Source organism: Cydia pomonella, chromosome 19 (assembly GCF_033807575.1).
Source record: "Cydia pomonella isolate Wapato2018A chromosome 19, ilCydPomo1, whole genome shotgun sequence".
Lineage (NCBI taxonomy): Eukaryota > Metazoa > Arthropoda > Insecta > Lepidoptera > Tortricidae > Cydia > Cydia pomonella.
In genome coordinates this window covers 7642606-7665825 of record NC_084721.1, presented here as the reverse complement: position 1 = coordinate 7665825, position 23220 = coordinate 7642606, and the positions used below count along the sequence as shown (strand labels likewise).

Genomic DNA, 23220 nt, shown 5'->3' with positions numbered 1-23220 from the left:
TGGCGACTGTGTTGCACATTTCTACCGCTGAGTCTAATTATACGTTGCCTATATTTATACTTAGGCAATCAACAAGCCATTTAAACGTTGTGACCAAACTTAGTTATGGCAAGTGCAAAACGCAGAAAATTAATGCAATTAAAGTTTAAAAGGTTAATGAATGACTGTAATCTGTAAAGAGTTGGTTAAGAATCAAGTCCTTTGAGTCCTCTGCTTAAAGACTCGACTCCGTTTTCAGACTCTAGTAATTAAGTAGAAACTTAAGTCCTTATCGAGACCTAAGTCTTTTGTAAAGACTTAAGCCCTTTAAAGAGAATTCTCAAATTATGTACAAAAGTTTTCTAAAAGGCATTGTCTCCACATTAAATGCATGGATTATGCACAAATCATTCAAAATTTAAATTTACAGTACATATGGCGCTACTTTACCGCACTAGTGCGATAATTAGCACATTACGTAACTATACCGAAAATTTAAAGGGTCATATGTACTGTAAAACGTTGTAATTCGCAACTCGTGCCGATTTAAAACACTCCCTTCGGTCGTGTTTTAATTTATCCCCACTCGTTGCGAATTTCCTATTTTTCGCACTTGTATCGTAATGTACTATTTCCTTTGTGTTTTTCGCAGATAAAACCTATAAAATTGTAGACGAAGACTTAATTCCATGACTCGAGTCCTTTTAAGTTGCACTTAAAAAATCAATAAAGGACTCTACTCGGGACTTAATAGACTCGGAAGTTTTTGACTCGAGTTCTTACCAACTCTAACCGTAACATCAAGCATTTACAGCTGAATGTTATCTAAAAGGAAATATTCCCACACAAGATTTAATATTGATAATATTAAAATGATGTTGTTTTAAATTGCCGCTCCTTGACATTAAATCCACAACTAGGCACAATATGCTTGGTAAAACAATGGATGTCTTGCTCAAATTACGCGTCGCGCACCGGCGAACGCATTACCTACGACAATTTACACTAAAAATACTCTAAATGGAATTTGCGCATAGATATATTAAGTATACTTACATAATTTTATTTAAATGGTTTAATATCTCCAGCTCCAGCCAGGTGGTTTCGGTCTAGACAATGCCCGTAGAGTCAATGCATAGGTACTCAAAGCGAACATCTGCCGAATTGTTTTTTACGCGGTCCGTTAACAGTTCATGATTTTATTGATACTTTTGATTGGCATCGGGGCCATCAACTTTGCATAAGTACCTAATTGTCTCGCAGCTGTCTTTAGTCACCCAAAATCGACGGAATATATATTTTTCTATTTTCGTCCACGGCTATAATGCTAATTCACTGCGATGTGACGCCGTAGATCGTAATTACATATAAAATAATGACTCGAATGACGCATGCGCGACCTTGACGTTGATTCCTATTGTTTGATAGCGGCCGTGCCCGAGACTTGGAAACCACTTGAATTTTAAATTCAGAATAACTCCATTTGCATTGTTCGCAACGGCCTTTTATCGGACAAAGTCAGAAGTGGGCCTTAGGAGCGTTGAAACTAGCTATAGGTTTACTTCAGATCTGTAAATACTGTGTGAGCAGGACCCCCGGATGTTGACAAAGATCGAAGCAGATGTCCGAGTATCAGTTTCGGATATTGTCGCAGTTCAAGGAGATTTTAATATGATTCGGTGGGAGGGCACGAGCTAGAAGGCGGCGCTGTACCAAAATCAGGTCAAGTTACAAGGGGGTGGGTTTGAAGGGTCACAAAAGGTACCAAGAAGGGGCGAGATACAGGATAATAGGCACCTGAGCACGTGTGCCGCCGGATATAGAGGGGCCATTGTCTAGGGAGGAAACGATTTCGATGCGTCGAAAATTCGGCGATGATTTTTTTGTCATACTGGGATTTCTATGGTAACCAACGTCTTTTAATGAGCTACGGGTTGCTTAATGAGTGTGAGGGATAAGATTAAGGTCATTTGCAGTTCTTATATTAGTAAGGTGGTCATTAACACTACAAATATTCGCTTCGATAATCTGTACAAAGATATATATAGTTTCTGGAATTTGATCAATAATAATAAAATTATACCCTACATAGTGATGTTTCAAGAAAAATAAAAGTTGTAATTTAATTCCCATGGCGAGATAATATCGTACACGTATCAGAAGAATGTTTTTTTGGAAATATAACATGCTTTACAATTTATTGCTTCGTTCAAGTCTTTCAGATTCTGAAAGCAAAATACAGTCGACGTACAGAAACATTTTGATGTCGTTCATCCTTTGTGCACCTGAAATGCACTGGAATGAAATTACGACGAGCGCCCGCCGTTAAAAGGGAAATGGCGCGGGAAATGAGTTTTCGATATTTGAATAAATGTGCCGCGGAAATAAACACACGCGGGTTCGCGGGATATTGTCTATGCTCGAACAATCTCGGTTAGCGTGGTGGCAGGAAATAGAAACTGCAAACACTTAATTCCAAATTAAAAAAAAAACTGTTTATAGGTAGGTTAAGTCCATAGAATAGTGTTGAACGTTGCTGTAGGTAGTATTTAAATAATGTATTAAGATGTTTTACTACAACACAGAGGCACGCAAATGGTCGGCATAAGAACAGAGGAAAATTACGTATGGCATGAGCGTAATATCGATCGAAATGGCAAAGCCGCATTGAAATAAGCCGCGCGATCGATATTCACAGGGTAAACTCCATCATTCCAGCGTTCAAATTTAAAAATACAATTTACCAAGGAATTCCCTGCTTTGAATTACATTAAGTGTAAACAATAAAGCGCTAGCGAGCGTATCGGCGGCGGCTACGACGGAAGTGCCAGATAAACAATCTTTTTTAGATAAAACATTGAAAAACAGAACATAAATCTGAACGACACGGGAGCACTTCATCCTGAAATGTCAAAGCTTTATAAATATCTAACGGCCGCATACGATTATCCCGCCCTTTACAATGTAAAAAAAGAATTTCAACATTCTCCGTAACCTTCGTGCTAATTAAAAAGCGGAGTACATCCGGTTATTCATGGTATAAAGGACTGATTGAATTCTAATTTTGAATTTAAAATGATTTTCGGAAAGGTTAACTTTAGTTTCCTGCTAAATAAGGATAATGGAATTTAGGCTGTCCGCTAACAATAAAAATGTTATTTTATTTGAGTGAATGAATAAATGAATACTTTAATGCTTTAATCGGCAGGTACCTGTACCAAGCGTTTAAATAATAAAAAGTAAAAAGTGTCTTTAAAAAACTCTGTTTTACTACGTGTGAATATTGTAAAGTTTAAGTAATTAATAAAAAAGTTATAATAAATTTTGATCAGTAGATTCAATATTATTGTGCGTAGTTTTTTCTTCTTTTCATTAAAATTCGTTAGGCAAAGTATAAAATGTCAGGTTTGATTAAACTATTACAGCTCAAGTATATTTTTTTATATAGTCGACATCAAATGGTCTAACACATTTTCCACCTTATTACCACGGAATAAAGTGTAACGAAAACATATCTTAACACTTACTGTACACTTCAGGACAAAATAATAGCAGACATTTGTAATATAGCTGCAGCGACACAGCTCCCAAGTGGGCGGCGTTTTAAATTGGAGCGCGTAGTGACGTCACTTCCGTTGCCAATAATTCCTCATCTCGGCCTCCGTCATCCAGGAGATGCCACCGCATTTATCACACTTTTAAATTTGGACTTTTCTGTCAATGAAACGGTGTTGTAACGCGCTATTTGTCAGTAAAGGTTATCTTAATTCATTAGACGGCGGAGTAGTTTTTGTCTTTAATATCATCAATCCTACTCAAGAAATACTCGTATAAACAAGACGGGACGGACACTTTTTTGCCTATCAGTTTGACAATTGAATTCCTAAACCAAAGATAAACCAACAGTCTAAAATTACTAATAATATTAAGTAAAGTATACTTAAAAGTTTGTCCGTTCATTTAATGTTTGTTTTCCTTTACGTGAAACAAAGCTATCTGGTCACCGAGTTGAATGAAGGCCTGAACCCGTGTCACTGTGACAGCGTGACAGTGTTGTGACAAGCTATCGTGGCTATCGTCAGGGCCGCGCCTACGCCATCCTGCGTGATAACGCGGATAACTAGGCATTTTGTATTTATATTATTAGTATTATTAATTTATTACTGATATCTGAAACAACGAAGAATTGTACTGAAAACTAAAAATAAGGGACATTTCAATATTGCTACCAACCACTTAATAAATACATTCCACCGAAAACATGTCTCATTTTGTATTGGATTTCGAAAGAGCGCGCCAAGCGGGACGTTTTGGAAACTCAAAATCCTATACAAAATGAGACTTAACGCAAACGCGTTCGTCACGTTATGATGTCGATCAAAGTTACACTAGGGGTACTGTACCCCTAGTGTAAATAAATTCGATTTCCAAACGTGACGTACGCGTTTGCGTTTAGTCTCATTTTGTATTGGATTTCGAAAGAGCGCGCCAAGCGGGACGTTTTGGAAACTCAAAATCCTATACAAAATGAGACTTAACGCAAACGCGTTCGTCACGTTATGATGTCGATCAAAGTTACACTAGGGGTACTGATAACTTCACAAGGAACTTCATAAACTACACTGAAGGTTAGTATTACTCTAGAGATAGGTAGTTGTGACACTTGTGACGTTGCGACAGTACAACATGCGACGTGTTGAGTTAAAAAAAGGTAGCCATACATGGCTTAGTAAAAAGGTACTTTTATAATAAAAAAATTAAGATATACCTACATTTTTAATAAAACACTCACAAATTTTGAAAAAATACTATGATTTAGTCATTAAATTGATTTTAAATGAGATGTGAATTTAATTGTTTATCGATAAATGTGTGCGTTGGAACTTGGATGTAACGTTAATATTCCGCTTAACGCTTACAGCTTGACTAATGATCTTCTTCTTCTTCCTCGCGTTGTCCCGGTATTTTTGCCACGGCTCATGGGAGCCTGGGGTCCGCTTGACAACTAAGTCCCCAGAATTGGTGTAGGCACTAGTTTTTATGAAAGCGACTGCCATCTGACCTTCCAACCCAGAGAGTACTGGGATTAGGCTGTTTTGGGATTAGTCCGGTTTCCTCACAATGTTTCGACGACCAGTTTGGCCTAGTGGGTAGTGACCCTGCCTACGAAGCCGATGGTCCCGGGTTCAAATCCTGGTAAGGGCATTTATTCGTGTGATGAGCATGGATATTTGTTCCTGAGTCATGGGTGTTTTCTATGTATTTAAGTATTTATAAATATTTATATATTATATATATCGTTGTCTAAGTACCCTCAACACAAGCCTTACTGAGCTTACTGTGGGACTTAGTCAATTTGTGTACTAATGTCCTAAAAAAAAAAATGTTTTCCTTCACCGAAAAGCGACTGATAAATATCAATGATATTTTGTACATAAGTGCCTAAAAACTCATTCGTACGAGCCGGGGTTTGAACCCGCGACCTCCGGATTGAAAGTCGCACGCTCTTACCGCTAGGCCACCAGCTAGCTACTAATGATAATAAAAAATTACCAAACAGGTAAGATGGCTGCTGATCGATCTTCTAATTCGGATATGTCTGCAGAACTCTACTAATTATCGGCAGGAAACTACTCGAATGGAAAGTCACATACTGGGAATAGCAATCAAACGTGGCCAAGCAAATTAAAGGGGTTGTAAAAGCGACACTTGCCTTATTTATTTTTTGCAATAAGAAACCTTACGAGAAAAGTGATACGAATTTATGTGGCCATGTGGTCATATAGGTTTTTCATGCTTATGAGATTAGCGTAGTAGGTAAACGATGCTTTGTGACGTATTTAAATAGGTAATTTCCACTAACGGTATCGGTTTTTTTATATAAGTAGGTACCGGGAAGTTTGTTACTTATCGTGTGAAAAAATCCCACCCCTTTTTAATTATTTACAGTACATATGGGGCTACTTTATAGCACTAGTGCGAGAAGTAGCATATTACGTTACTGTGTCGAACATTTAAAGGGCCATATGTACTGTAAAACGTTGTACGATACATGTGCGAATAGGTAATTCGCAACTCGTGTCGATTTAAAACACTCCCTTCGGTCGTGTTTTAATTTATCGCCACTCGTTTCGAATTTCCTATTTTTCGCACTTGTATCGTAATGTACTATTTTAACCTTCGTACAATTGGTATTTTTTGTGTTAATTTATTTTTATTGTAGAACGTTTCCAAGTATTGATTTGTAGAAATGGGAGAACCTCGGATAAGTCTCTGACTAGACGAACGTATGCAATAGGGGCTCGTATGTCATTATCTTATGCAATATTCTCTAGCTCCGCTATACACGCACAAAGATGCGACTGTTTAGTACATGTAACTCAAAGCGAGTACAATTTAATAAGTAACAAATACTATTGCTTTAATAGAATGTAAACTTGGCTCTCAGAAAGATATTCAGACGCCGCCGTTGATTTCCGAACAATGGAGCGAGCTCCGGAGCCCCGCCTTGGAGTAAGCAAACGTGGACCAAATAGTATGTAGTATGTTACATAAGCAAGTACATACCCAGGTACTATAAAACCCTTATAAAGCTACGGGTAAAATTACAGCAACAAAGCTTGTCTCTATTACCAAGAAGCCTATTTTTCGGTGTTTGCGAGTCTCACGCGGTGATTTCGCCGATAAAGGCAATCGGCGTTCACGGCACAATTAAAACGCGCCTAATAGCTGGTAATGAACACTCAGCAAATACTTGTTCTTGCGAGGATTCCTACCAAGCACCGCAAATACGGCGATTAATTGAATTCGGCTTCAAAGGCGCCGCGAGCGCCGACAAAGCTTCGTAATCCGACACTTAATATTGCGTCTCTTTGCTTCTATTCACCCCCATTCGCGATTTACACTCCTTTCCCATAGATTTGTCTTAGCACCTGCAATTATTCGAAAATTCTTATTTCTATGTGAACTCTCCAAAAAAAGATTTTTTGCAAAAGTTAATTTTCGGGAACACTTCTCAAGTTCATAAAAGTCTCAAATTTCATCTTACGAATTCTTTGCGCAATAAATACATGTTTTTACGTAAGATTTTTCATCTTTTGTCAATTCCAATGTAAATATAATGTAACATAAAGTTTAAAATGCCACGATTTCAACAGAAAACGAACATTGTAATTCGGTACGTGGGAGCGGAATATTAGATAATATAAGTATGTAATTATAAAAGGCATTTAATTTATAACTAAAATGTAGGTACGTTTGTGATAACCCTTATCAACGTTCCACGAACCGCACGAGTAGCGGCCCAACAACAACATTGTAGGTACTTGCAAGAACTTCATACAAGGAAAACTTCGCTATGGGTTTCCCATTAAAAAATATGGATTCTATTTTTGCTCGCAGCAAATATCGAAGATATGTTTTACTTAAACACCGTTAAAATCATGATAAATTTTGACGTAATGTATTTTTTTTTGAGTATATTAAATCAATAGTGTGTTATATTATATAACTCAGCTATAAAATGCAGGCGATAAGGATCAGTTTTGATTATCTATTTTTGAGAAGAGTTGACCCAAAATTATTCAATGCATTGACAGGCGAAATAAGATTCATAGGATCAATCAGGGCCACCTGAAATAGGTAAATTTGGAAGAAAGGGCGCTGAATAGGACCTGAGGGCCCTTATTAAGGGCTTATTGAAGGACAAGGGGCCCCGAGCACCCTCCAAATACACAATATGGTAAAGAATCACCCTTGTGCTTTTGGTAGCCAACCCTTCCAAGCTAATTCCAAATTCTTACCTGTGACGTTCAAGGACTACTTGGGTACCCACTTTTTATTGTCACCGAACAATCTTCATGGATTAATCATTGCAGTTGTTCCCCTTTTGAATCTGACAAAATATTATTCACGTGTATTTGGCTATGAATATCATTGATCACTGGGATTTTTATAAAGCTCGTATCTGACATATTGTAAAGTTAAAAACAACTTTATGCCATGGCACTTAACGGCCACGTGTTAAAGAACGTAGTATAGACATACGAGGTAACACAATAAGTGTATGCCTATAAAAGATAAAGGTCTTAAGTTTGTATAAAGCTTATACATTTTTACTGTATTTTAATTTCAAGGAACATTCAGTAGACGCAGTTTAATCGTGTTTTTATCCCGCACGTGCTGCTTTCGTGTTTTTTATTTCTCATTGTCTTTGCTCAGCCAGCGTTTGAGGAGTGACTCTTGAAAAGTTTTTCTTACGAAGTAAGTAGAAGGTTAAAAATAAACCTTGGTTCTTTAAACTTAAAGTTTTCTTTCAATCTTCTTAGACATATATAAATCCTTCGGAGGTATTCTAGATTTTCTAGGCCACGACGCGTAAAGTGATCCATTCGAATATGTTGTAAGGAGCTAAAGTTACTCATTTCAGTACCTTTTTACTGTAGGTACTTACTCTGCAGCAAACTGTTATAATTTAATTATTAGACTAAACAGACATTGTAAACGCAATCTTACTTGAATCTTGAATATACATTAAAGATCAAAAAAAATAAGTATTGCTTATTTCCGGAATTAATTATTATCGGTACTGACTAAACCGATTTGCCGGCAATCTCAGCTCTAGATATCAAAATTGATTAGACAACTTGATTAGATTATCCATCCCTCTCAGACCTTTGTTCCAAAATTGTTCAAAAATTCGTAGTTCGAAATTTGAAAAGGTCGCGCACGTGCGCAGGAGCAAGTATCGTGTTTCGCCGGAAGCTCGCCAGTTGAAGCACAATGGCCACCGGATGTGGCTGCTCGAAACGACACGTATCTTTTTATTGATATCTTAGAAAGCTCAATACTTTTCTTGTCAACACTTCAAATCTGACAGTTATGAAGTGAGTTGACGGTATAGGTTACCCTATTTGGTTATTAAATTGATTATACAGAATGACCCTAAAAGAATAGCAGACAAGCTGAAAGACACTTTTTACGACAGCTTACGACAAAAAAAAGTTTTATTAGTTCAATAGGGACCGTGCGCGTTGGAGGGTCTGCCATCTTTTGGCCTGAATCGAAACAATAAACATATAAATTTACACGTCACGTGTTTTCTTGTGTATAGTAGGTTCTGCCATCTTGTGGGCTACATTGGAACAATAAACATCACATTTACGCCTCGCGCCAAAAATCTGACGGCTCCTGTGCTGCCTCCTATAGTTCATGCACGCTCCCTATCTAGTGTACAAGATACAAAATGAATGATAAATATCTGTGTGACCGAGGAAGAATTTTGATAAGAAATATTTTTTTCGAGAATTATAATAAAATATAAAACTTTAAAAATGTATGTTTTTTTATACTACGTCGGTGGCAAACAAGCATACGGTCCGCCTGATGGTAAGAAGTATCCGTAGCCTATGTACGCCTGCAACTCCAGAGGAATTACATGCGCGTTGCCGACCCTAACCCCCTCCCACTCGTCCTTGAGCTCTGGCAACCTTACTCACTAAATAATATGTTTCAATAAATTAATAAGATGGAGGTTATTCATCTTGTACGACCTCGTGACCCGAACTTTTAACCATTTAATGGCTCAATCAAACAAAAAAATATGAATTAACATACCTACATGTTTTAGCGATAACGTTAATTTGACCTAATATAGGGCAAACCTGGGCTATTCGGTGATACTTGGTTATTCAGTGATAGTCAGTTTTATTGTCTTTTAGCCGAGATGCCCTGTAATTTTATTGCTTAAAACGATGTCTAAGAAATAGCACGAATGTGGCTGATGTGATGTAATATGGTTCCAAGTCATAAAATTACCAGGTAACTTGGCTAAAAGACAATAAAACTGACTATCACCGAATAACTATGTATCACCAAATAGCCAAGGTTTGCCCTACACGGTAACGTATTCTACGCGTTGCGTATTTGTTGCGTCAATTATGCGACAACATCTCACGGCCCGATTCGAACTTTAAGATACGTCAAACATTTGCCAAAGATACGATATGGATTAGACGCTGACGTCTTTTTTGTCTGACATATCTAATCTATATAGTATCTTATTCTCAAGCATCATTGTTAGCAATGAAAACGGGTTAGGTACTTTTTATGCTTAATTTTAAGTTTTATATATAATTATCCGTTTTAACCTCTCGCTAGTGTACAAATCAATTTTCAGAGGAAAGGGGATGAACGCTCCATACAAAAGTAGCTATGGTTAAAATACCCACTAAATTGTGAAAAATTATTTTTTATAATGTCAATATCCAGGCAGGGAAATAGGGACTAGATACATAGTGTGGAGAGGCAGTCGTCCACTATCCTCTTAACTTGGACCGCTATAGGTAGACAGAAGAACCAGTAGCCATTACCTGTCCAAATCACTTCATGGATATAAATGATAACGATCCTTGGCCGGTCGCCACTTCAATTACCGTTCGTTATTGCCCTCGCATTCGACTCTCATTCGTTACGTTTGATCATTAGATAAATATACAGACTATGTTATTTAATATTTAAGTAAGAAATCTTTCATAGCTATATTTAGAGATATTTATGGAAAAGTAGAACGAAACAACAAGGCTTGATATTTAATTTAATTATAAGATACGAGTAGGACCTTTTCTTATCTAAACTTAAAATATTTGAAGTTAAAATGACTTTTAAAATAAATACCAGCATATTACAATACATAGTAGCAACTGCATAATACAATAATATCGTTTACAGTACATATGGTGGTACTTTACTGCACTAGTGCGAATATTAGCATATTGATATTACGTTACTGTGTCGAACATTTAAAGGGCCATACGTACTGTGAAACGTTGTACGATACATGTGCGAATAGGTAATTCGCAACTCGTGTCGATTTAAAACACTCCCTTCGATCTTGTTTTAATTTATCACCACTAGTTTCGAATTTCCTATTTTTCGCACTTGTATCGTAATGTACTATAATAAAACGAACGTTAAAATAAAAATTAAAAAACACAATTAAAGCGTTTTAATAATACTCTTTATTTTAGTATCCGCATCATTTGACGATAAGTATTAATCGATATCAATGCATTGCCTACGAGCGTAGCGTTCTACGGCGTAGCAAGCGTAAGGCGGTACACAGACCGCGCATTGCGCAATTGTTCCGAGCGCACGTCCGGTGATTTGCTGCGCAACGCAAGGATGCGCCCGCGATCGACTTGCGACAGCGCGGATGCTTCGAAATTGCACACATTAACCATATACCTCACCTTATTAATACGAGTGCAGTTGCAAAATATTGAATATACGATTTTGTGCGTTAACCTTCACGTTGTCGGCACGGTTGCATTAGTTTGCCACGCTCGGGTTGTCGCGAGGTCGGGAAATTTGCCCGTAAACGAATGTGTTGCGTCTGAAATAAAAGTCAGCTTTGTGGTGTTTTTCAGCAGTTACTTGCACAGTAATTATGGGTAAATAAGAGTATGTATGTCGCGAGTTTATGGGGAATATAATGCCTGTTATTTGTGGTGAAGTAACAAAGTCAAAGACTTCCCTATCTATAATTATTTGAATGTTTGTGAACGTTGTAGCTAATGACTATCAGTTAAAACTCGCTTTCTACGATCATTACACTTTATAAAACAAAGTCCCCCGCCACGTCTGTATGTCTGTATGTAATGTACCTATGTTCGCGATAAACTTAAAAACTACGGGGCCCATTTTCATGCGGTTTTCACCTATCAATGGAGTGATTCTTGTGGAAGGTTTAGGGGGATAATTTGTTAAGGTTTTGTGTAACTCTTGCGAAGCCGGGTCGAGTGGCTAGTTTTGAATGATTCAGGAATTCAAGATTGTCAAACAATTATTCATTTCATACTTTAGAATCACTTATCTTTTAAATTAATTCAAATAGGAACGAACCAAGCAGTTTAGTTTTACTCGTAATAGAAATAAAAATAACTTACCACGCCATACTATAACAGGGTCCAGCTCCGTGGATTCCCTGGCGCGAGAACTCGGATGCAAAAACATAGTTTAACCAGAATCCCAGGCAGACATGTTGTCTCACGCACTGACGGTCACTTGGCACTCATTTCATTTAACGACAGAAAATTTCCAAAAGAAGACAGCCGCGATAATATTTCCTATTGAAAAAGGAATAAATTTAATAAAATGAATATATTAAAATACCTAATATATCACAAACTTACTTATAAATAATAATTATATACAAATAAAACAATGAAACTATAAAAGGAAAACACAATAGATAGTAATAAGAGCTGAATAGAAAATAAATAAATGATAGACACTGAACTTTCAAATAAAGGTAAAGAAACACTGGCAGGTTATAAAACAATAGGTGTGATGAGCACAAAAGGTCTGTGGCGGAAGACTGGCGCGGCGTAGCGCGGCGCGAGCGGCGGTGGAAGGGGCGCGTTGATCAATCTGGTCTGGCGCGAGGTTGGGAGTCCCAAGTGTGAACCTAGCCTTATTGCGGTAAATTTGATTTTATTTAGTAGAGTGGGGTTAGGTATGGTTCTGTTTCTGACTTTTTCAATTTGTAAAATGTTAATTGCGACATATGGAATGAAATAAATAGGTAAATAATTTCGTGAGCACTAAGCATTTTTTTTCTTCAGGTTATGGAGATACATAATCCAATAAGTATAAATGTTATATGACAAACATCCAACTGTATCATTAATTACGAGTATAGATTCTACGCTAACGTTACCTATGCTATGATCAACTGAGGTTTGTTCAATTAAATGTTTCATCCAATGATTTAGATCACAATTCAGCGGGTAGACGTTCATAACAAAGAGAGGCACGAAATCATAACAGCCACAACAACTGGCATTCATTTTTAAAACTAGCAACAGAATTCCCTTATTTTACTATTTCATAGTTCTACAACCACATCCGTTACGTATTTCCAGATCTGATCGGCTGAAGCGGCAGCCGAAGAAGACAATTTTCGCGAAGACCTCGGGCTGAAAGAGAGCGGAAAAAGTGCGCCAAGGTCGTGTTGCGCCACGCGCGCCCGTGCGGAACCGCGGCGCATCGCATGTGGTGCACGAACTCTACTCACATAGGTAAACGTTTGGCTGTTTTCTGCATGGAATAACTAAGGGATAGGTGGAGACACTATTCATTGAATCGTAAGATCAGAGGGCCTAGCCAAGATGACAATCGTATATTGACAAACGCCAAACGTAAAGAAAAAAATCGTTAGATGCTACGAAAAGTCACGTGACTATTTCCATTCATTTTTAAGTTTTGATTGGCGTATTCTATTTATGATTGTCATCTTCGGGCCCAGTGCCCCCAGTTCGGGCAAAGAATATCCTCTAGAAACGTAGCAGGTAAAAAAGGTTAGAGTAATTTCTACGGTACTTGAGTAGGTGCACTTTCTTACTGCCTAACGAGATGCAAGTTCACCATTACAATTGGTAAGAAGTAACTTAATCGAATTTCTAGTGGAGATTCACTTGCCCCATCGTTGCATCTCCATTGAATGCTTAATACTCAGAATGGCTCTAAAATGTACGAAGACATTCTAAACTCCCCGAGAAGCTAAACGTGGCCTAGTAATCGCGGCTTTAAAAAACCAACACGGCCTAAGCAGAAGATGTGGTATATCATAAATTATATAATAATTACAAAATTTACGGTCACACGACGCCGTAATAGGGTTAAAGGGTGTCAAGTCAGACAGTCTGCGAGATATACGCCCGACACCAAGTGGATGTGTAAATTGGGTATACAAGTGTCGATGTCAGGTCGAGACCACCCGCGCTAACGACTTTCAACTTCTTCGCTGTTTTTCACATTGCTAACAAGATAAACTTTTGTATAGAACCAGTAAAACTGTGATCTAGAGATCCGTGACAACTGTGCTTAATCAGAGATCAAATTCCGACTGAATACTCTTCAGCGGTGTTATGCGATGTGAACAGCCCTTGTCTACTTGGTTAATTTATTATTTCAGTAGCTGAGCCGCGCTTCTAGTCAAAACATCCCGGTACTATGATTTATAACGCAATAAACACAGTTTTATATCGAATGGAAATGAGCTTTTATCCGTGAGACTGCGCACAACCCCCGATTGTAAAGTTTATTATTTTTATAACAGTGCAATGCAAAAGATGACACGCCGTTCGGCTGTTAAATTAATACGTCTGTAAAGCGAGTAATATTCTGAATTATTTTATGAAAAAACAAAGATCTGAAGAGCGAACGTTCCTAAAGCGCACCAACGTTTATTTAAATTTGTGAGTGACTAGCTCGCCTATAGCACGAACGCACGGTAACATAAGGCAACCCAACCACTTTGTTCAAACCCTTAATTCCCTGTTAACTCGAACAGATGGGAGACGAGCATTGCCTCCTCCTGACAATGTAACAATAAGTATAGCTAGTTGGTTACTAAATACAGTAAAAGCTGAAATTATGTGCATACGCAGTAGGGCTCGTAACTCCCGGTAATTGCAGAGTTATCGCGAATGGTAGTTTAATGAGGTTGACTTTACCGCTGCGCGGATAAGTGGCCCATTCGCTTATCTTTATGAAATGATAACAACAACCCTATTCTCGTTTGATGGTGGATAATGTGAAAATTTCATTTTAGAACTTGTGGGCGGTCATTTGATTATTAGTCTTTTATTAAAGTAATGGTCATATAACATATGTAATATCAAAGACTTTTTTTTTCTCTATTGTTAATATCATTGTATATAGGTAAGTGTTTTTTAGATAGATATTAGTGTTTTATGTTTAGTTTACTATCTACCTATAATCGATATTAAAGTATACTAACTTAACAACAAGATAGTTAGCAACCCCTGATAAATTTTCAGTGTCGTTGTTTTATAATACCTATGATACAGGCATGATACTCGTATGAGAAATAAATAACACATTTTTGCCTCTAGTTATGAGTTACATATCGAAAAGAACCCTCACAGGGCGAGCCGAGAAGCTCAAATGACTTGACGCAAGGCTTACATCTAGTGTTGCCCTGAAAAGTATATAACTCCTCATCGGGGGGCCTACAGCGAAAACCGAAATTCGCAAATTGCGGATATTTTTCTCTTTTACTCTCACTAAGACGTAATTAGAGTGACAGAGGAAAATGCCCGCAATTGACGAACTTCGATCTTCGCGGTTATAGCCCTGGACCCTGTTGCAAATTGATTAAATAACTCACCGGTATTGTTGTTGTTGTTGTAGTGGTGCGCCGGCGGCGGGATGTAGTCCGGCAGCTCGGGCAGGCAGACGTTGCTCTCGTACATGTTCGGCGGTACGTTCGCCAGCAGGGAGCGCTCTTTCTCCACATCTGGACCGATAATAATGCAAACAACTTTTAACATCCCTTATTACCTTGAAGAACTGCTAACAAATAACAACTATTGTCTAATACAGGATTGATTCATTCAGCTTTGGAAATGAAATATCGGTGAGATAATTTACAAATGATTATTCTGCAGTATTATCTCTTCGAATTGCCTTGAATTGTCATTCATGGACATATTTAGCATACTTCTAATGATTATACCTACACTCATGAAGGTGTGCGCGAGTGAGAACTGCTGAAACACCAGTGACTGCAGCGAAAACTCATGCAAAATTAAGCATATCTCAGTTCCATTCCATTAGATTGTCAGTTTTTAACTTTAGCTTTCTGGAGTGCCACACTTGCTCTTACGGATCAACTTCAATTGTCAGTGTTTACTAACCTTTTTGCAGGATCTCCAAGTGCTCCCACAGTATGTCGCCCATGAAAGCGGGCGCGCGGGCTACGAACTCCTCGCGGCCCATGGCGCAGATGTCCTTGCCCTGCGCGCGCGCAAACTGCTGCAGCGCCACGCCTTCCAGTGAGAACTCACGCGCCGCCCAGCGTAGCCACGCTGCTACCGCTGCTTCGCTCCATTGTCTGGGATCTGGGGGTGAAGATAACATTAGGTACCAGTGGCTCTATGAGATGTAGGCATAACAAGTCCAAATTCCATTCAGAATATTTTAAGAATATATCTCACGCTCATTCGTTCAATTGCATAAGACGAAGTTATTTTAAATCATAATAACAAATTTATGCTTTTCCTGTGTTCAATGCATAAAAATTCGGCAAATAACTACGTTTCTAACTTATGCCGCTTCCACATGACGTGTCATTAAAATTCAATTTGTGGCATCGCCGTTTTTGTGCCATTTCATCATAAAAATTTCCGTATTTAAATAATTATTGTATAATTTGGTACCTACATCTTAAACATCAACGACAACAGAATGGTGATTAGTCCAAAAGTATGACCAAAATATGACTTGCTTATTGGCTTACTTGTTTATTTGCGCTATAACTACTAACTAAAATCTACAAGACGATGCGTAAACCGTTAGTACGTATAAAGTTAAGCGACGATTGCCAAAGAAGAATCCTTTCCAAACCTCCATCTATCAAACTTCGACATGAAAAACATTACAATTATAACAGCGACAAACGCATACATCCTCGCATGGATGCAACAGTAATTAGCCGCGCAGCGCTGCGCGCGTTGCCCAACGGCGGAACTTGCATGCATCCGACCTTCACACCAGGCTATCACGAAGGATTTCTAATGCAAAAGGATGTACCATCGAAAAGGTACAATGGGCTACTTGTACACCTTCTGGCATTGACATTAGGTAATATAATAATACACCCTGCTGCTGAGCACCGGCCTCCTCTCATGCGCGAGAGGGCTTGGGCTATAGTCCCCACCCTGGCCCAATGCGGGTTGGGGATTTTACATACACCTTCGCGAGTGTATGCACGTTTCCTCACGATGTTTTCCTTTACAGAAAAGCTAGTGGTACATATCAAATGATATTCCGTACATAACTTCCGAAAACCTCATTGGTACGAGCCTCGGTTTGAATCTGCGACCTCCGGATTGAAATTCGGACGTCAGAATCAATCGGTCACCACTGCTAAGATGAGGTATGCTCAGTTAATAATGAGGTAGAAATATGAGAATATGACATACATACCTACGGGTTTAGATGGCATATACCCAAAGTGATTTGTTTTTTGTACATAATTAAGAAATACCCAGAGTCAAATCAACTTTAATTTTTCCAGATGTGTGTTCCTATTAACACAAGACCTGCCCTGAGCTGTAAGACTCCTGGAAGAAGAAAAGTGGCCTGTGTGTCTACCGAAATCAGTACGATTTCGATTTGTACTTTATTGAGTACAAATCCTTAAGATGCCGCAAATATTCATTCGATTTGTCTTTTTCTGTCCAGCAGGTGTCTGATTGGGGACAATCAGCCTTTTAAATTGGGTGAAGATATCCAAACAAAAGCTGCTTCATGTTTACAAAGTATCCCAGACCAATCAATTTAAACGCACATAGCCGAGATTCCTCAAACAGTAGCGGCTAATAAAAAGTCAATCAATACAAATCGGCCGCCCACAAATAAAGAAAACCAAGCTGAACAGATTAAAGCTTCAAATCTAGACTTTCAGCATTTGTTATTAAGGTTGCTATTGGCATGAAATTGGTTATAGGTTTAGTACTCTTTAGTTTTATGAGTGCGAAATGGAGTTATGTGTTACAAATTGCACTCTACTCGGGGCCGGAGTTTTTCCCGGGTGCGTGGAGAGCTAGCTAATATTCAATAATTAGTTTAATTACTGCTTTCAGTGTGCCTGCCTTCGGGACACTTAATGTTTATGCTGCAGTATAGGGAGCGATGATGCCTAGTCGGTATCCATTTCATCTTGTATATGGAGAAAGCGTAAATGTAATGATAGGTGTAAGCATTTAATACTGCAAGTTAGGTACTAAATGGCCAGAATGCTCGCTATACAAAAGCTATACTGAAGGACAGTAAACTATCCTAATTTGTATAGGCTGTAAAGTTGCCATAAAGCGCAACGCCTTTTATAACATCCTAGTAATAGTAGTAATCTTCGGACTTTACTGTGATGAGATTCTATGATTGCTTCCGTCTTAAACTCAAAAACATCACGTATAAAGAATGGATAGCGGTTAATGAAATTATAGTTTACTTTATAAAGATTTTACTACTTTATGAAACGCTATTTTTTTCGTTTCATTACACTCTTCCTTGTAGGTACTCGTACTTCATTTAGGTGCCCTATATTTCGAAAAAAAAGCAGAAAGTTAGATTTTAGCAAATATTACAATTAGAATACGGATTTACGAATCGTGTGACGTGGTGCCATGGAAACGTAGCTGCGTAACGGTTGAAGTTGAATATAGCCAGTAGTCGAGTCGAACCTCCTGCAGGCTGCGTGAGGCACTTTTTAAACTGATTAACTACTTGCAGGCAGCACAGACATCTAACAACGGTAAACCTGGACCGATTTTTTTGTCAGAGTTTAATAACATTTGATAAAAAAAAGATAAAAAATAATAATAATAATGTGCGATTAAATAGATATAATGAGTTGACATGTAAAATAACTATATTTTATCAATAAAGTTTTGATTGATTGATTGATAACTTTGAAGAGCTCATTCGGGGGAATAAACAAGAAATCCCAATTTACGACTAATTCAATGTACCTATTTAATTTTCCGTTGAGTTACGAAAGTTAGATACCGATTTCGTAAGTCAAGGGTAGATTTTTTAGGACATATGGTGAAGTTGCGCTTTACTTGTACAGAATAAGGAACTCATTCATCTATTCACCAAATTTTATCGATATCTGACGAAAATGACTACAAAATTAAAATCGGCCCACCTACAGATCATCATTATACTGAACATTGAACTATCGAATAACAGCCAGATTTAGTATTTATTTTGCAATAAAATTCATATTAAGCGCACTCGGACATCCAAGTATCCTTTACTTGTAATGGTTCGCCAAAGCCAATTGTATTAATTATATTTGCTTCTGATTATAGTTAGTAACTTTATAATTTACAGGGTTTTCAAATGGAACGTTTATAGAGCCAGTAATAACCGTAGCTAGTCGTAACAAAGGCTCGGTATGGTAATGAACCAATTTCATTAACTACCGATGTGGAGATAAAGCCTCGTCGCCATTGCGGATGCCGCTGCGTTTACGTTCATCTTCCAGATCTCGCAGATACGGCGTAACAACTGTTTACATTCCATCTTGTATGGTCGTGGTATTGGCTTATCATTGGCAGGTATTGTGTAAAAATGGAACTGTTCGCGATGTCTGTAAATGTAATGATAAGTCAACTTTTTTTAAAGAGGCAGGCGTATTTAGATTGTAAAAACCAGTTAAGAATTTAATCTGGATTTGTTACGAATATGATCTGTAGGGCTAAGATGGTCGGCTTTTTACAAACAAGTAAGTAAGCGCGAAAGTGACGGGCATAGTGACAAGTGATGAAAATGGAACCATGATACTACCGCTGACAGTGTTAAAAGTAACATTTATTCGATACGCTTCAAACTACAGCACCGTAATAAAACCAGTAACTATCTGCGTTCCGTAATACAAATACATAATATATTATTTACATTGTTTAATACAGGTACAAAGTTCCATAACCATTCGTGTGTCGAATTCATGCACCAGGCGGAAAAAAAATGGCCACGACTGCTGGGAAGGATAGATAAATTTTGTTATATTAGGTAGATATTGAATAGAAAGCAGTCTGTAAACATATTTTGCTAGCACGTTAAACCTTGTTTAATATTAAAAAAGAACATATTTTCGGTTACGGCTTATCTCCGTAACGATACAGCACTATTACAGTTCAGAAGTTTTCTGAAATATTGATCCACGTCACTTTGTCTCATTTGTTTTAAAATTTTATAAACGAACGAACAACGGCAATTAAACACAGCGATAACACAATATTAAAGTTGTTAGTGTGTTTCAGTTTTATGACTTGGAACATAAAGAATCATGATACGAACGCAACGAAAACCAGTTGGCTAACGCGCCCAATTGGGTTAGTGATAACGGGCGATATCGAAACCACACTAAGGACCTTAGTAGGACATTAAAAAACATATTTATGGATAGCAGTCAAACAGCTCGACTAACTTAAATAATTAGTTATTACTTATTCTTTTTTTGTTTGTTAACAGTTTTGACTTACTTAAAGCCTGACTTTGATAACCTGGGAGAGTACTTAGATAAGGATCAATTCAAATATAAACTTTCAGTTCAATGGCTTAAATAAACTCGTACTGTGAGCTGTTATCCCTTTTATCCCTACTAATTTCTACGTATATTATTTATTCTATGTCTCTACTAAATTTCTACTTATAAACGCAACAGTAACTCTATCTGTTACCTCTTCAGACTTAAACTGTTGAAATGATTTTAATGAAATTCGGTATGGACATACTCGTAGTTTCGGGGCCGGGGAAGGACATGGGATAGTTTTTATTCATTATCACCTTTCCACTCAGACACAGTCGTGTTAGAACCTAGTCTAAAATGTCATAGAAATATTACAATACTTCGTTTCTATGCTATGTCTGTGGACTGGGAGGAAAATATATTTTTTTTACATCGAATTACCGACACAAGGTAGAATAAGAATAAAGAAACAAGAAGAATAAAATAATAACTATTAAATTAAACATTTGTAAAAATCCCTACGCATTTATGCCAAAAAATGCATTACATCATTTTGGAAAACAGCTCTTCAAACTACTGGGTCGATTTTTATCAATCATAGCTAAGACCCACAGCAAAGAAACACTCGCTGTCACTTAAAAAATACACATCGAAAGCAGTCCATCCATTTGAGAGCTACGATGCCACAGACAGACACACCAGAGCCAACTTTTTTTTCTGAATTCATTCCTATTTTGTAGATTTCCTAGGTGGCGCCTAGGCTAGGCCAGAAGCAGGTAGGGGTCGGTGGCCTGTGCGGATGCGCCGTGCGTCTGTGCGCCGTCTATTCGCGCTTCCGGTGCGCATCCAGGATGTGACGACTAAATCTCAGTTCGCACCAAACGTTCGAACATGCGATGCATCGGACAATCTGCGACTTTACAGTGATGCTTGTTTCATCCTATCCGTCGTTATTGTTAGTTAGGCGGAGACACTTCGCGGAATAGGGAACCATGTTATCATCTGTAGTACTGTTGTAATTTCACTTAATTATTTAACTACTCGTAATCACAAGTCACAAGATAATATGAGGGCAGCAAAAAAAAAATTAAGTAGTGTGCTCCAATTTACCTGACTTTTGAGTTTACATAGTTCAGGTAGCACATTATCACCATATGATATTGACCTTGGTCAACATATCTATGGGGTCTTTTGTGCACATTGCGAAAAACTTAATATTACATTACAGTATTTTTAAACGCAATAATGCAATATAAAGAATCTGTTTTAAAACATCGACCGCCAACAAAGGCAGAGGTGTGTGGCGGACGGGCCGCGTCCATCACACCGCATTACCATATGTAAATCCGCGTCATGGCGCACTGTATGCTAACAGTTTTTGCGTGTACCTACACCGGCGAACAGCCCAGATAATGTTTGTTCGTCTTTCTTTTGTTTTCGACGTTTTATGCCAGAAGAACAGGGTACGTTTGAAAACGGATAAAAATACTGCAGTAACAAGTCGTGGTCGTTTTTATATGAAGTCTACTTAGGTATATTACCATTATCACCTTTTACGGAGATTTTTTCACGGTTCGCGTCGTGAAATATTTACCAAGAAACGTCATTGTGTAAGTAGCACTTTACGCCTGCACCTAGCACAAACGTACTCTATATAGGTACGATAAATATAGTCCATAACTTAAGGAGCAGGTTTTATGGCTTTCTCTTATTATCGGTTATGCACTATTTTATGCGAACAATTGACAGCAGCTCCCGGCAATTCTTGAGGCTTTATACGGTCTTTAAAAAAATATATTGCAATTAACTATACCTATTTTCTTAAAGATTTACGGCGAGATAATTTGAAGTACAAAGCCCTAATATGTTATTATGCAATTTTGGAACGGACCGAGAAAATATATAAAATAAGTCGTAATATTCGTAACTCAGCAATATGGAGAACCAGAAAAATGTGCTGCACATAAAGATATTAAGCAAAACAAATGCCGTAACTATTTATAGGGGTGAACTTCGATATGTTTGACTCCTCCCAAAACCTAGATCATGTCCTAATAGGTATATTTTATTCCTTACATTGCCTCAATCTCTCCCATCACTATTTATACTTAAGACGTTACGAATAGAACAGGTAAGGAAGTATTAATTATAATAGTTTGCCGATAGCTTTTTACAAGTTTCGTACCTAAATGTTATGGGCTATTGCGACCTCCAGATTGAAAGGCACACCTTCTTACCGCTAGGCTACCAGCGCTCTTGAACCATTATTAACGGACAATCTAAAAACCTTATCGCAATGACATAGACAGGTACTTAAGGTCGACCAATGGTCAGTTACTCGTAAAACAGTTGGCATTAGAACGAGGTCTGATAACTCACCTTTGGGCACGCCGAGGCGCAGTTGCTCCTTCTCCCAAGAGGCGAAGGTAGCCTTCAGCGCCTCGGCCATCTTCTTGTTGGTGCCGGGCGTCAGTGGGGGCACCTGCGATGGGATGTCTGCAACAAAATATAACATGGTTAACATACTTCCTTTACTAAACTTCAAAAACTGGGGGGTTCGAAAAAACCTAAGGGGGGTGCGATATGGCAGGTCATGGGGAACGTAAATACCCCATGCCAAAATAAAGGGGAGAGATGCAAAAACAGGTTGGGGTGACCCAAGCTTGCCATAGTGCATCCTACAGTAGCTAGGTACCTACGCATTTATTCTTACTTGTTCATAACAGGAATTGTAGAGGCGCAGTCGTCGGATACGACAGGGAGGTTATAAACTACTTATTATTAGCTGTAGAAGGTGAATCAGAGGGAATTAATATATTTTATAATGAAGTGATTTCAGCGATTTAAAATAATTGCAACACAAGAATCCACAAGAATTAAACTGTGACTTCAACTGCAAGTGGTTTAGTAAGTCAACCCCGTTCTTATATCGGGCGAGAGATTATGTATGTTTATGTTGTCGTGCTAAAACACGCTCAACTATGTTAATATATTCAAGAGGCAACTTTATTTCTACTCAAGAATATATATTAATGGAGATAAAATCATGTTCGAGTATGTAGCGGGTAAATAATGAGATACATTATGTTTAAACATGACGCTCGAATTTTCGGTAATTACGGCACCTCGTACATTTAAAACGGATCTAGTTTAGGACGAAACTCACATTGACA

The 23220-nt window shown here is 38.0% G+C and overlaps 1 protein-coding gene across 5 annotated transcripts in view; it reads right to left on the bottom strand.

The window, feature by feature from the left end:
- The window catches only part of LOC133528163 (ETS-like protein pointed), a 176207-nt gene that overhangs the window by 22306 nt on the left and 130681 nt on the right, over positions 1 to 23220 (bottom strand). For all 5 annotated transcript variants that reach the window (XM_061865416.1, XM_061865417.1, XM_061865419.1 and 2 more), the window contains 3 exons: positions 22427 to 22543; positions 15702 to 15905; positions 15173 to 15301 (listed from right to left, as the gene is read on the bottom strand). In XM_061865416.1, the coding sequence (XP_061721400.1) occupies positions 15173 to 15301; positions 15702 to 15905; positions 22427 to 22543 (450 nt within the window). The remainder of the gene's footprint in view (positions 1 to 15172; positions 15302 to 15701; positions 15906 to 22426; positions 22544 to 23220) is intronic.